Source organism: Haliaeetus albicilla, chromosome 9 (assembly GCF_947461875.1).
Source record: "Haliaeetus albicilla chromosome 9, bHalAlb1.1, whole genome shotgun sequence".
NCBI lineage: Eukaryota > Metazoa > Chordata > Aves > Accipitriformes > Accipitridae > Haliaeetus > Haliaeetus albicilla.
In genome coordinates this window covers 39,013,721-39,029,228 of record NC_091491.1, presented here as the reverse complement: position 1 = coordinate 39,029,228, position 15,508 = coordinate 39,013,721, and the positions used below count along the sequence as shown (strand labels likewise).

At 45.7% G+C, this 15,508-nt stretch overlaps 1 protein-coding gene across 7 annotated transcripts in view; it reads right to left on the bottom strand.

The window, feature by feature from the left end:
• MECOM (MDS1 and EVI1 complex locus) overlaps positions 1-15,508 on the bottom strand; it is a 344,182-nt gene that overhangs the window by 32,184 nt on the left and 296,490 nt on the right. For all 7 annotated transcript variants that reach the window (XM_069792770.1, XM_069792771.1, XM_069792772.1 and 4 more), the window contains 2 exons: positions 5,188-5,290; positions 2,731-2,947 (listed from right to left, as the gene is read on the bottom strand). In XM_069792770.1, coding sequence (XP_069648871.1) covers positions 2,731-2,947; positions 5,188-5,290 — 320 coding nt within the window. The remainder of the gene's footprint in view (positions 1-2,730; positions 2,948-5,187; positions 5,291-15,508) is intronic.

Below are 15,508 nucleotides of genomic sequence, written 5' to 3'. Positions count from 1 at the left end.
TAACTCCACTGGAGTAGGACAGGATTAAGCATAAGAAGTCTCTAAATAGGGTACACTACAACTGAAGTTATACTTGATTATTATTAACTGTGTTCAACTACATAGCTGTTTATTCATTCATTTCTTAGTAATTTATTCAGTCTGTTAGTGAGGTATTCAATATCCACCTAATTTCTGTTGCACATTTTTGAATTCATTTTCGTCTCTGAATTTGCTGAATTCCTATTTTATTATTCATTTGTAGCAAATACATATTTTTAAACACCTGTATTGCTTGGTCACATACATAGTCGCAACTCAGACTACTGCTTGAGGAAAGATCACTACATAATGTAAGAGTGGATTCAGAGAAAAGGCACTGGAAACTGGGATTTTTAGTCTGGGATGCCAAACCGGACCAATCTTTCCTCACGTGAAACTCCCACTGATCTCTGCTGAAGCAGCGGACAAAACCTGCTGGGTTTACAGTCTCGTTTGGGTTGTGCAGCCCAAATAGCAACCTCCATTCTCAACCACAGGTAATAGAAATGCTTTCACCCTGCGGATGCTCTTTACTTCTACCCCTCTCGGTCTCCTTCCCTCAGGGAAAAAAACTAATTCTGGCTTCCCCTCCTAATACTTCTGTAACAATTGACTCTCCACCATGCATTGGTAAACAAATTTGCTGTAAGACCAAGAGAATCTTGTCCCTGGCTCTGGCTCCGGCTCCCGGATGCCTGCCGCAGCTACGTGATCCGCCATCAGCACTGGGCAGTCCTGGCCGCCCAGATCTCCATCTTCCTGCTCGGCTCTTTCTCCATTTAATTACACACACCCTCAAGCATGGCTCATTCGAGCCTTTTGTTTTATATAATCTGGATATAGCACGCTTCGGTACTTTTTTGCTGCGAACTGTCTTTGTGGTGTATTAGCCTCTCAATAATTCAAGAGTTCGGAGAATGACTGCATTCTCTCTCATTTTTCACTCTTTCTCACAGTACTGCCCATCTATTTATGATGACTCGTTCTTTGTTTTCTGCCCTTTCTCTTCAATATTTAATATTTTAAGCTAAATTTACATTTCCTCAATGATTCCCATATGTTAGATATCGTCCTCTGGTTCACAGGCAGAAAAGAACTTTAACACCAAACAACTCACAATGTGGAAAAACGTTACAGTCCAGATTCCCGCCTCACCCACACTGCTGCAACCCTTTCAACTTGATCTACCTACATCAGCCCTTTCGAATCAATCACTCAGATTGAAAATTAGACGTGCGGAGCCACCTACTTCTCAACATCAGCTGGTAAATAAGACCTTGCGCCTGCACAAATTCCAACTCAGTGGGGTTGACCTACTATGCGGGCAACAATGTTTGGCACATCATGTTTTAATTTTGGTGTCATTAATTTTGCAGAAGCGTAAGGATCAGGTCATATGATACGCTGATCTGAGACCCCCCTGCGTGATGCCGAGACACCTCCGCTCCGTCAAGAGGAGCCAAGAAGCGTCTGTGTTTTGGGAGAGAGGGTTCCACCTTGCAGAACCTGAAGCATCCAGGAGCAGTTGTCCAAAGGGGCTGCACAAATCCGTGCTGACCTCCGACAGACACCACAACATCCTGAATCATGGACTAGTAAAGATTTCTATGAAAAATACGAGCGCACAAAATACTTTACATTGACAAGTCAATATTTAAGGGGCACAGGATTATTAAGCAACACAAATAAACATGCTGCTGTCCCTAAGAGGGCAATTAATAGTCACTTAGGTTGTGCCCACACGACGTGGAGAGGAAAGAAGACAGTGTGGGAGCTGTGTTACAGACTCCGGCCGAAAGCAAGAGACACTGGCCCATGTCTGCTGCTGCTATAAACCAGCTTCCTAAGAAATACAGTGCCTCATCCCAGTGGAGGATCTGGCCCAGGACTTTGCTATTGAGATATCTCAGCATTATTATCAAATGTTGGCTGAGGTCAACCTTCTCCTGGCCCTGAAAGCATTAAGATGTGAATCTGTGAGGGATGTGCTGCAGAAGCTCCTGTGTAATCTCAGTATCTTTCAGTAAATTTCAAAATTTGCTGTAATCTGCACCACCACACGGTATTTTAAGTAGCTACAAAAACTATAGTGACAGGAAATATGTAAATGATTTTCAACATATAAAAGTTATACTTTCTATTTACATTCTATGCATATTTCAGGTACATATGCACACAGGCCTATCTGTTTAAACAGACAGATATATATAAGAAAAAAGTGAACCCCAGTGTTTCAAGACAGTATGGCTATACATATATATTAACATATAGACACATATATATTAAGATCTAGAACCTGCCTCTAACTAGCATGCCTTTTTTGCAAAGATAAAATTGGTAACATCAGCAAACACCCCTTGGAGATGTTCTAAGTTATTTCTACCTAAAAATAAGGAGCTCAGACCTTAGCTGATCTGAACTATAATCACTCCTCTGATTTCACTGCAACCAGCCCAATGCATGACAGCTAAAGATCTGATTTTCTTAATTTAAGGTCCCCACTAAGGACTTCAGTACAAGGACCAAATTTCAGATTTATTGAGATTCCGTCACTTTCTATGCCATAAAACATCAACCGGCACAGAAGTCTTATTCATGTTCATCTTTGGTTTGTTTACAAGATGATTCTGCCCTGGCTGATGCCCTGCATGATCTGAAGCCATTACAGAACTTGCCTCATTGAATCACATTTTAAGCATCTACTCCTACCTTTGTAAGTCTGGGAAGACTTGATCACACTCTTTACACTCCTGGATTTCATGCACGTCCTGAAGGTCATTCTCATTCTCAAGCTTTTTCTGGAAGTCCTCCTCCACCATGGAGAAGGCAGAGTGAGGTGTGCTGCAGGAGAACTTCTGGTGGTCTACAAGCTCAGCCTTGGACTCAAAGAGCTGGTCACAGTCCTCGCAGCGATACTGGCGCTCCTCTGGAAGACAAAGGGGTTGGGCACAGGGAGACCGCATCAGTTTTCAGTCATTTTTAACTACCGTCCCATCAGGAGTTCGATGACGGTGTGGTTAAATAAATAGCTATCCGGTGAAAAAGAGAAGAACCTCAAAAGAAACAAGGGTGCCTTAGAACGCTTTATAATAATGCTTTAATTCTACAATATATGATAGTGCAATACTACCTGTTAATTGCTTGGATGACGTCCAATAGGGATCCCTAACACTGGCTTAGGACAAAAGTCAGTATGTCAGTATATATTATCCTAAATGGGGATATACAGGGTCTAAGGTGGATATCCAGTGGAGGCTGCCAGTTTCTGCATTTCTGAATGCAGGAGAATGACTTAGATAGGAACATCAGCACCTAACATAGCCAAAAGGGTGTTTATTGAGTTTTTAGAAGTCTCTTCATTTCCATTAGAGTCCTTCTGCAGCACCCAACCCTGTTCAAAGTAAGCCAGAGACACATGAAATTGGGGTAATGAACACAGGGGGCCTTGCTTTAAATTCCATAAAATCGGTCACAATGTGTTTCTTACTGAAAACAAGTGCAGAAGATCACTAGAGTGTCACTTTGAAGTCAATATTGCATTCCATTAATGAGTAATTCCTGCAAAAGAATAGATTAGCTGAAGAGAATCCCAAAAAGCAAACTCGGAGAAGAGCATCCCATGATTTTTTTTTTCTGCTAGATTTTCTACTGATGGTCTATATGAGGATCCAGACGCCCTGGTTTGGTTCCAGTGTTATCTGCCCTGCAGGTATAAATGCCCAGGGGCTCTGAGTCAGAAACACACAGTGGAGTCTGGCTGAAAACTCAAATATATGTAGTTGGTTGCTACTTGAGAGCTGAAAGCATCATAGGGCTCTGTTGTCTGCTGTTCATGAGTGATACTTTGGCTCAGTCTGCTTCTAAATTACCCCTGTGGGACATATTCCTGCATGTGACTGCAGAGATGTCCTCTGCTGTCATTTATACAACAGCTACTTGACCATAGGGACTAGGCGTGGAAAACGCTATGCTCGAAAAGGGGGACATCTTTAGCAATAACTAAACAAAGTTACTACTATGGAAAAAAACCCAAACACAAAACCAAATAAGAATTAAATAATAATCCCCACCTTTTTCTTAAGAGAACAAAAGATACTGCTCTAAACGTACAGGCAGTTATAAGAAAGTGCACCCCTCGATACCTCCTGCCCTGGGAAAACCCCTGTGTACTGTCCCTGAATCCCTGCGAATTTGTAAAATGTCCACATTGGCATAAACTGCAACCTAATGGGCATCAAGCAGATATCCTACACCCAGTCCCCGCTGTGCCCATATAATCCACTGCCCGATGGGCAGCAGAGCAAAAGGAGTTTTTGGAGGTGGGGGACAAATCTGAGCAACAGCTCAGGAGTTTCAGACGCAGAATATGTGCGTCAGATGAGTAACGAATGAGCACGAGGAGGAAGAATGGCTCAAATGTTCTCACAAGTGACAGCAACATTAACAACCTGAGATTTTCTCTTTTCAAGATGACAGAATAACAGTTGTTTGGCTAAGTGACAAAAAATAACCTATAATCAGGGTCCACACAGGTCCTGCAGGAGCAGCACAGCCTAGAGATAAGGACATGGACTCTTGCTCTCCTTTTGCAATACCCACAAAATGATCAAGTTTCAATCCTGAAGCCTTACTACTGCCCTCAGTTACATCTGCAGACCTCTGTTTCTGCCAGGGAGGTTCAAGTAAGCAAGGGTAAAACCTGAATGACATTGATTGTTGCAGTTATTCAATGCTGAGAAATATTGACTGTGCAAACTAGAGCTCGCCACATTAGCAGGTAGAAAATGCAACATTGAATGAAGCAACATGCAGTTGCATTGAAATGCAACACTGAATGAAGCTACACTCCTAGTTGGACCAGGTTGGAGTGATGGAGTGATGAAGAAAAACAGAGAAATCCCAATGCCAGTGATGGCATCGCTTTTGAGAGCAGACTCACCCTTCAGAGGAACTGAAGGATTTGTGATAATATTAGAGTAGTTTATTCACCAAACAGCTTTCAGAGAAACAGAAGAGCAGAAGATAGAGGAATAGAACTGTGGCCCAGCTCTCCTCCCTGACTGCAGTGAAGTCATCCCAGATTTCAAAAGGATTCCAACAGAGGAGAATTTTTTGCTTAATGCCAATGATACTTTCTATTAGATTAGACAGTAAGAAGCCGCTAACCGTGAATGTCCGGAGCCATTGTTTCATGTGAATAATCCTCACTCTTCATGAACAGTAAGAGCTCCTCTCCTGGTTCAATATCTGCTACCACTCTGTAGAATATCTGAAAAAAAAAAAAAAAAAAAAAGAGAGAAAGCAATGTGACTACCACAGGCAAAGAGGCATAAACCACTGTCGGTAACTATTACAGGGTCAAAACTGTGTGGCTGCCGTTTGCTGGAGAGGTGCCGACTTTGACTACAGCAGGTCTGCTCCTTCTAGCCCCAAAGCTGTTGGGGCTTTGGGCTCTGTGAGGATAAAAAGGATGATTGCTTTCAACAGCCTCTGCTGCAAAATGAGCTGCGCGATGACTGCAAATATCACCAGCAATTTGCGTGCTTAGTTATACCAAATCCATGTTACAAAGTAGCTGTAAAATGCATCCCTGAGTGATCCACGTAAGGGAGATAACTCCTGTTGCACTGGGAAAAGGTACTAAAGCAGACCTAAGAAGATGCTGCTGATTAAACCACAGGCATCCCAGCCCCCGTTTCAATCCTCTACACTGTCCAGGAAGCTGTGAGGTGAGAGACTTACATGAACCAGTGTGCCTGGTTATTCCTTAGCTTCAGATGGGAATCAAAGGGAAAAAATCAGTCCCGGGTGAAGAAGCACTGTGAGCAGCCAAAGGCCCTGGTGGTGACCCCGGCCAGTGGCACCTGGTCCACCTGTACAGGTGCCATCGGGCTCCGGGCTCTGGGAAGAAGCCCATCGGGGAAGCAGGAGGCTGTAGGGGGGGCGAAGGGGCCACGGTCCCTTGGGTCCCTGCACCCACAGCAAGAGCACGGCGGCACCGCGAGGCTTTGCCGAAAGGAAATTCCCAAAATCCATCTGGCTGCTTTCCGTCTCAGCAGGAAATGTGAAGAGCACTAAAAAGCTCCATGAAGCAGCTCAAATAAATATTAGTAACTTCCTTAGGCCTTGTTAAACAAAAACACATGACAGCTATGTTTCCTATGCTAAAAAAATGATGCCTTTGCGTTTTCTCGGACCGATGTATTTTTAAAGGTTTCGCTCTCAAACTCTTAACTCTCAAGACTCATTCCAGTGCATTGGGAGAAAGGCAGAAAATCACCTCCACTGTTTAAAGTCAGACAGATGCGTTTGTCGCAAGGTAGGTACGGGTATCTAGAGGTGCGTGGGTATTTTCCTTGTCTGGTCACACGTGAACCGTCACCCATCGGGTGGCCCCGGCAGCTGAGCACATACCGATGTCCTCCAGGAGGTGGCCGTATAGCCTAATCGTTTCTTTCTGCACAGGCAGCCTTTGCCCACAGATACGGGCTAAAGACCTAAAAATAATGAAATAAGACGCATTTCCTCGGATTTGTTTTTTTTTTTCTTCGCCTTGTCCCAAAAACCGCTCTAAAGGAGGCATGTGGGGGAGCTCGTCCCTCTCTCGGTGCCAGAAGCACTGGCAAAACACCTCGGGCACAAGGTCGCCGTGCCACAACCCCCTCCTTATGGCCAATTTCCCCCCTAAAAGCCAGGAGAAGGAGTTTATGGGCAGCCTGATCTGCCCAGGCTGCGCTTCCCTCCTCTTCCACGCCGCCCTGGTCGAACCGTCGGCTGGATCTGCTTGGACTTGCCCTTTTTGCCCTTTATCGAGGGGATTTCGAACTCCACCAGGTATTTCAGAGGGCACAAAGGGCCAAGAGAGCTGTGGCAGGGTCTCGAGAGCGTCTCTTTGTGCAGCTGGGCGAATGCCTGGTACCACAATCCCCTCCGGAGCCGATGCCATCATCGGTGCCGAAGGACGCGGGGCTGCTGCGTGGGCTTTGGCGTGCCGGGGATGCGGCTGGGGCAACACAAGTCATTTGATCAAAGGCCAAAACACATTTAAACGAAGCCAGCTTTTAACTCCCGCAAATAAATCTGATGTCAGCGCCGCATCCAGTGAATATTTGCTTTAAGTGATGCTTGTTTTTCCATTTATTAAGATAAATGTATTGAAAACTAGCTTTTTTTTTCCAGAAGTATAATGGCCTCCACACATCTGAAAGGGAAGCTGCAGTCCGATCTGTGGAAGATAAGCCTGGTTGCCGGCTGGCTTTGGGTGGAAATAATATGCATATGGCATTACACACTGACCGGGGAGACTTCTGTAGACCTCCCTGCTGCAACAGCACCCACCTCCCCCTTGGGGTGGGAGCAGGATCGGGCCCACCCCTCAGCCAGGTGGGACCTCCACCATCTCCGAGGGACCGTGCCAAAGCTCCTGCTCTGCCCAGGACAGCTCTGCCCGGGACTTGCCTCGGTGCTCCTGGGTTTTGTGTCACAGTCAGGTAAACTCAGCTGTTCTTCTGAGGTCAGCGGTGCATCCACACCAAGGAGCGAACAAAAAACACCACGAAGCCTTCTCCAGTATTTTTCCTGTCCCGTCAGAGGTGTTTTGATAGACCTTTTCACCTCTCGTCACAAAGCGAGGACATATGGACCGTACGTAGGCATAAAGAGGGTCTTGTCCACGAAGCGCTGTGCCGGGGTGCATCACTTCTCTTTGGGAAGCCCCGGGTTGATGCAGCATCTTTCTTGCAGCTGTGGGACAAATCCCTAACTAGGGTGTAAACTCTGCAGCCAGTTGTCCTGTCTGCATTGGTATTCGAAAATATCAGACATGATTAAGCTACCCATCAGAAACTACCCGGCCAGCCTCTCTGTACCTCAGCGGGGAGACAAGGCAGGGTATGCCGAAAAACTCCATGGTTTAGGTTGAGTGATGTTTCTGTATTTTGCATCTCAGAACTAACGCCCTCCAAAACAAGGTCCAAGTGACAGATTTCCAGCTCTGGCATTTTCACGTTATTATTATTAAAATACTAACTCTAAGTATTATTAAAAATTTTTTTTTTAATTTCTGTATGTACAAAAAGCCCCCACCCGCACTAACAGTTTATATACCAGCTTGTGTTCCAGCGAGGAACTAAAATAAAACATATTGAACTTTAAACCAAAATGATCGTGCAGGTAAATTTAATGTGGTTTTAAGAGCTGTCCTTACTGCTTCACGTGAAAAGCTTTTTTCTCACTCTTCCTACCTAAAACCTCCTGGAATTACCCTGTCTGAGAAAAAGTGAGAAGCTAACTGTGGAAATAAACCACGTTGCCCAAGTTTTTAGGTGGCAGCAGCCTTCTGGGGCAGACGGCACGGGGGTCCTGCAAGCCCCCGGATGAAAAAGCTCATAAATTACCCCCAAGCCCTGCAGGTCCCCTCCTGGCTGCCCTTATTTTGCAACAGCAACCTCTACCACAGGCAGTATTTTTTGTCTTAGGAAACACTAATGTAGAATAAATGGACTTTTCTATTGCAAAGCTTGAAGATTTCTTGGGCACAGTCCCGTCTCTACTGTAACTAACGAAAGGTTTTAATTTTCTGACTATCACCTCTTCAGCCTACCAAAATCCCGTTTCGTTACCTGACTTTCTCGGGTTAACCTGCGCTCACGACTCGCAAGCGCGCACCCGTCTGCCTCGAGAAGTACAGGAAGAGCTGCTGCACGGTAGAGGAACGACCAGAGGAGGGGGGGAGTGAAAAATAAAAGCAAAGTCCAGATGCACATTTCACATGCCCTGGGATCAGCGGTGTGTGACTGCAGTTTATATAGGAAGAGCAAAATCGGATCCAGATCTGGAAACACTTTCAAAGTTCAGGGGGTCTGAGGTGGGGAGAAGTTGGGGGAGGCCTAACTCATCAGTCCTCTGTGCCTGCCTACACCGCAGGTCATATATTTATGCTACCGAGCAGAAATAAAAGCTCCCAAACTGCAAAGCCGTAAAGGGAAAGGGAAGGGGAAAAAAAAAAAAGGAACACACACAATTTACTTTTAAATGGATGAATAAGGCCTCATTGTTATGAATCCCAGTTTACTTTTCCTGGTCAGGCACTTGAAATTTTATTTATGCTTAATAGACTGCATTTGGCATGTGTAAAGATGACAGAAGCGTGAATTATGAATGACCTTCAACCTATTCAGGAAGTTGTAATAATTGAAATAATAGCAAAAACGCACTCCCCGCGAGCTCAGCCCGGGGCTGCGCGCTCGGCCGCCGCCCGCGCGCTTTGAAGTACCCCGGCCATCCCGCCTGCCCCGGCGAGACCCGCACCGCTCCGCCTCAGCCCTCCCTCCGCTCCCATCCAGCGTGTCCTCCCACCCCCGGGAAGGTTTAACCGAAGGATGCCGGTTTGGGGGGAGAAAAAAGCGATGCTTCAGCCCATGAGCGTGAGCAAAGGCACCAGCTGGTACACGTGCATCTGTCGCGCTCGGCCCTGGAGAGGAGTTGTATTCCGTTGCATCCAACAAAACCCTTTATCCCTGTGTATACGAGAGCTTTGGAAAACAGCGCACGTGCCCCAGTGCTGCCTGGGAAATTCAGATTTTAGGGCAGGCGAGAGACGGTGCTCAGAGTCGGTGCTGTTTGTACTTTAACCCTCCAGGTGATGTACTGAACTTACAGCTAGCACCACAGGGGAAGGCACCGAGGGACTCTGTCCTGCACCACACTGGTGCAGGACCCGCTCCGCATGCGATGGTGGGAAGGAACTGAGGACCCCCACCAAAAGCCGGGTGAAGCCCACCAGCGTCCGCAGAACCCTGCGCCGCTGCTCCTGCGCCAACATCCAGCGCCCGACGGGTTCCCAACCTCCACCACATGGGTACGTCTACCCCGAGCAAGGCACCGGTCCCGTCTCCCAACCACTTTTGGAGGGTCTGGTGCACTGGGGGGAGCGTGCCCCACGCTGGGGCAGGAAAGCGAGCGCCTGGAGAGGCGGCGTGCACACTACCAACTGGCATTCGCCTCCACGCTGCTTCAGAGCAAGAGTGGAACTTGCCTGAAAAGCAAAGCAAATTAAATGTCCAAAACTAATAGTAAGCGTTATGTTCAAGGAGCTCGATCAAAATCAGGATTTACGCCCACCAGAAAAATGAGAAGGATGAATGGATACCTAACCTCACTCTGAGCCGTAATTAAGCATTTGAGGGGGAAAAAAAGAAAGAAAAGGGTCTAAATGGCGAAGCTTCAATTTTAGCTCCTGAGAGGAACAACTTCTGCAGCTGAAGAACTGTGTGATGAAACTCGAGGCAGGTTCTTCTTGCCATGCTCAGGCAAATGATAAATTCAAACAAACTGGAGTTTTTTTCAAGGGCTAACGTAGAGGAGTCCTTCCTGAGCACTGCATTGGCCCCAAAGAAAACTTCAGCAAAAATCCCCAGGCGAAACTCAGCAAGTGCCTGCGTGCGAGCGGCTGCGGGGGCACGGGTGGGAGCCCGGCGGGGAGGAGATGGTGGGGGAGCACCGCGGCATCTCGGTGCCGGCACTGCGAACCCTTCCCTTCCTCCTTTCCAAAATGCCCCAAAACTGCCAAAGCGGACCGAGCACGAAGGGCTGGAGCAAGGATGCTCTCCTGAAACGGTACCAGGAATCCCCATTTTTCCACCTTCTGAGGTAAAAGGTGCCTCCGGCTGCCCCAAAGCAAGGAAGGAGCTGCAGGATGTCCCTCCGCAGGGCACCCTCTTTGGCTTTTCAGGAGCTGTGGGCCACCTCCCCAGTAATACTCATGTCTTCTTCCATCATAGGTGAATTTTAGCCTCTGCGAAAGCCCCGGGTCTGGGTGAGGGGCTGCCACATCCAGCCAAGCAAAATCTCCTGCTCGGAGATCGCTGACCACCAACACCAGACCACAACTTCTGTGCGTCCGCCTGTTCTCCTGAGGTGACCTTCCCACGCAGTTGTCTTCTAACATCCCACCTTCGTTCATGACGCACACAAAGCGCTCAGTGAGTTACAGCCTTGTCCTGGCTCTGTGGACATCTATAATCCTCTGTACTCTTTCTGGCAAGCACCCAGGTGTGGTTTGACAGCTCTCATCACAAAAAAAGGTATTTTTGCTTAGAGACGACATGCCTTACTGCTTTTATTAAACCCGAATAGTCAATAAAAAGCTTATCGCTTTGCAGAAATGGCAACAATTAGTCGCCATTTTTGGTTCTAACCAATTTCTTCTAGGTCACGCCAGGACAGGCCAACGCCGAGAGCAGTAACACTCCCAGTGCATTAAACTCCAGCTAACACCGGCGGATGCAGAGACCGAGCAGGAGTTTCATGCACAGCCTCAGCTCTACCTGCCGTTAAGTGGAAAATCACCACCGATGAGCCCCTCGTTCCACCAGCCCTAAGCTAACACAACCCCGCTCCACTGGAGACAGATTTTCAGTGGGAGCTGGATTAAGCTTGATTTGCTTAATAAACTCATAATTCATAGGAAGAATCATGGCAGAATAGGGCCCCGTATGAGCTCAGTGTGCGCGTGCCCTCCTGACCCGCAACAGCCAAAACCTTAATTTCACTCTCTAACAACAAAGCCTCAAAACTTTTCCTTAAATACGCAACTTTTGCAGGTGGCTGCGCGTCCAGGGCTGCTGGAGAAGGCTCTGCCGTTTTCTGCCTGCGAGCTGCCGGCCGCAGAGGGGGGGCAGCGGCAGTAAAATCTGAAACATGAAGCTGTGTCTGCGGATTAAAAAAGTTTGTAAAACGTGTAAGATGTGATCAGATCTGGTGAAACCTACAGTAGTAGGTTCACTCGTGTAAGTTTATATCACTGACACCGGGCACGTTGTTAAGAGTGGTAGTACTACTGGTTTTTCTCCCGTCGCAGTGGCATATACTTGAGTCTAAGGAAACAAAACAAAACGCACACCAAAAAGAACCCCCCAAACCTATTTCAGCACACGCAGCGACCCAAAACCTCAGTAAACTGATCTTGAGGCACGTTGAGTTTTCCATGGATAAACGAAAGGGACTCTTCAGGAGCTGCTTTGTTGAGGGGGAAGAGACCTGGAAGCTCAGAGCAGTTTCACAGCATTATACAGCTGTATCACTGTCAGAGCTCTGCAAGCAATAAGTAAGAGAAAAACAATATTCAGGAGTTCTAGCTTCAACTGCTACCAACTACGTTTCTTAAAAGAAAAAAAAAGAAAAAGATGTATTTTTTATAGCTTGAAGGTGACCGTGATCTCAGCCTGAAAATGTGCCTGGAACATGTGACAGCCCCTGACATGCCATTGCTATAGTTGCTGCTGTATGTGCAACTGCACTTTCATTAACATATATATTTAAAAATAATGCTTTTGCTGGGATGACAGCACTGCCAGAAAGCCTAACAGGGCTAATCATTGTGAAGTCATTAAAAAGTTGAACTAATGTTATCATGTTTAATGATAACAGAGGGGAGACATCCAAGTTAGAGTCAGTTAGGATTCAATACCCGTTTCTGCTGAGCTGAAGAAACGCATTCCAGGGCAGTAACAGTGACAAGACTCTCTACAGCTCTGCACACACTGTAGTCTCTTTGGGGAAAGGAAAAAATGAGAGTGCCCTGTTTGTGGAATTTTATGATTCATATACATCTTGAATTACATACGTTCAGGTTAGATTGGGTATGACAGGAGATAATAGGAAGACAGCAAAGAGAAATCCTAGATCGACCTTGTTTGAAATAGAAAAAACAACCCCCAAAAATGCAGCTTTTAAACCCTACTCCACCTCCAATCAAATGAAACATGAGTTGCATCCAGCGTGCATGTTTTGACTGCATCCCACCATTATCGAGCTGTTCATCTTAGCAAAGCTCATTTATACAGTCATAAGAAAGAGCCCAGGCCTTTTGTAAAGTTGATCCTAAGTGATGAAACCTAACCTCAACCGTGAGTCGGGGGGTGGGGTGGTATGTCTCTGAAAAAACTCTAAGAGAGAAAACAACAAAAAATGTTTTTCTTTCACTCTTTTTGTTAAATACAGAAAGCAGAGCTTAGCAGAGCAACTAGATTACACATCGCCCTGAGATTCATCCAAATCCTGCCTCAAGCAGTCTGGGAATCATACCTGTCTGTCAGTCAAGCTTGAATTTAGTAGCATAAACTTATGGGCAGCATGAGGCTGGGAGCGCTGGCGGGATCTTTTACCTTTTCAGGTACAGCCCAATGTTTGCTTGTGAATTTTACAGATGAGTTGAAGCAATTAGAGGTGAACAATTACTGCTGATCGAGTGTCTGTGCCTCGGGAGCGAGCAGCGTCTCCCGCAGCGGAGATGCTCCCCATGCAACCAGGGCTGCTGAGGTGCTTCTTATTCCGGGGGGGGGGAAGCGGGGTGCCCCCCCACCCCTGCACCCAGTACTGGCTGCGGCTCCAGTTGAGCTGGGGCCTCCTGTCCCAGCTGGGCTGCATCGCCTCTGCCCTCCAGCTCTAGCTGCAACCACTGATACACGTCCTCAGGCTTCGCCTTTTTTTTTTTTTCTTTTTTCCCTTTTTTTTTCCCTTTTGTTTTTTTCTTCCCCCCCCGCCTTTTTTCTCAGAGCTACAGAGGCAGAGTGACCCGAAGGCAGCCCCACGCAGTCTATACACAGGCACATGTGCACGCTCAGTCCTGACTTACATTTGTCACTCCTTGTACACGCACACGTTTGGCCATGTAATGTCCATTTCCCAGTTTGCCTTCCTATTATATTTTATATTACCTCTGGTGAGCTTGTGCCAGAAGAAAGCAGAAGGAGGAGCTGTTAGAAAGGCTTTTTCGCTTTAAGATTCGAGAGCACATTTTTAGCATTAACTTTTTAGGCTCTGGTCATAAAACGTTGGAGTACGCGTACGATTTCGTGTGTAAACGTGCAGCGTTTCCAGAGGGCCAAATGAACAACAATCTCTTGCTGACAGTACCCAGTTCACAACACGCTACTTGAAAGACAACCCATTCTTAATTTGCAAATCTCAGCAACAATAAGCTATAAAAATATGGAATTATGAACAGCACGATACTGTGCAAAATAAATAACAAGTCTCCAGTGAATGAAAGAAATTATTGGCAGCAGTACAGCCACCATTACCAAATGTCAGAAATGTAAACAGTAAAAAAAGAGAAAGTTAAAAGCACCATAACTTTCCTTCCAAAAACGTCAAAACGCGGGTGCGTGTCTGCGTCGCAGAGGTGGATGCTGAGGTTTCAGCCTAGCGTGTATTTTCAGTTGCAGATCCCCAATACCGACACAAAGACAGTAAGTTGCTTTGGCCAATGCACGTGATTCCTCTTCTAATCTTTCCTATCTATGCCAGCTCTTATTAAACATAAAATATTTGAATTTGCTGTTTCAATTAATCTATACAGTTTCCTTTTTGCATCCCTGTTCCATAAATGCTCTGCACTGAGAGAATTTATCGTTTTTCAGCATAAAGCATATTTCAACTTGGAAAGCGTATTTTGCATTTACTAATAGGCTTTATGGTTTCTTTAGTTGAACCAGCTGCTATATAAAAAAGAAATTATATCTCAGTCGGCTGGCTCATTCTGTCTTACATGTGCTCAGGGTTGAACTCTGAAAGTTGAAAATTAAAAAAACAAACAACTTCTCTCATAGTTTCTGAAAAAGTTATTTAAACCGGTTTTCATCAACCATCTCGCATGAGCGAAATACATAATGCTGTCCTGGAAATAGCAGGCTGTCTCACATTCATTTCCTATAAGTAAGGAATTTGATTAGAAAGAATGATTTCTAATTGAAGCTTTGTGTCTGGTTGTGATTCTTCTTTCAAAACTGTCAAGGCAATTAAATCAGCTAAAGATAATCTTTAACATTCACCTGATGCACTTAATTAAGTGGTGAAAAACGAAACACTGATTAAATGAATCGAATCCTATGCTGCAGGTAGCAAAGTTTAAATTGGAAAGGAGAATTCACAATCAATTGTTGCTTTGCTATTTTAGATATTTTACTTTAAAGAATATAGCTTTCTTAACCTAACTTCACCCATTAAAATATTTCATAACGGCATGCATTATCTGCAGACTAAAGCGAACCTTGATTTAAGAAACACCTAATAACTCATCAGCATAATTGAAAACAAAATGCTTCACTGCGTCCTTCCTCTGCCTATCCCAGCCTTTTTCCCAACACACGAGGATAAATAACGTTTCGGCGCAACAAAGAGTGGAGTTAAGTGCAATAAATGAGAAGAAAAAGAAAACCACTGAAGCTCCTGGTTCAGCACACAAGTATTACGAGTTCCAGCAAAGTGTATGGGAAGGCACAATAATATTCACGCACGTGTGCATTCAAATCCAAAGCCCCATACACGCAGCTACACTGGTAGCATTATCAGTTTTGCTTCTTCCCCTCCACTCTCTCCATTAATTTCACATTTCAGCTTCTGATCAACTCAACAGTTTAATGTAGCAATCCAAGTGGACTGGAACAGGAGCCAGAAAACGCTGCTGATTCAAAATCAGCAAATA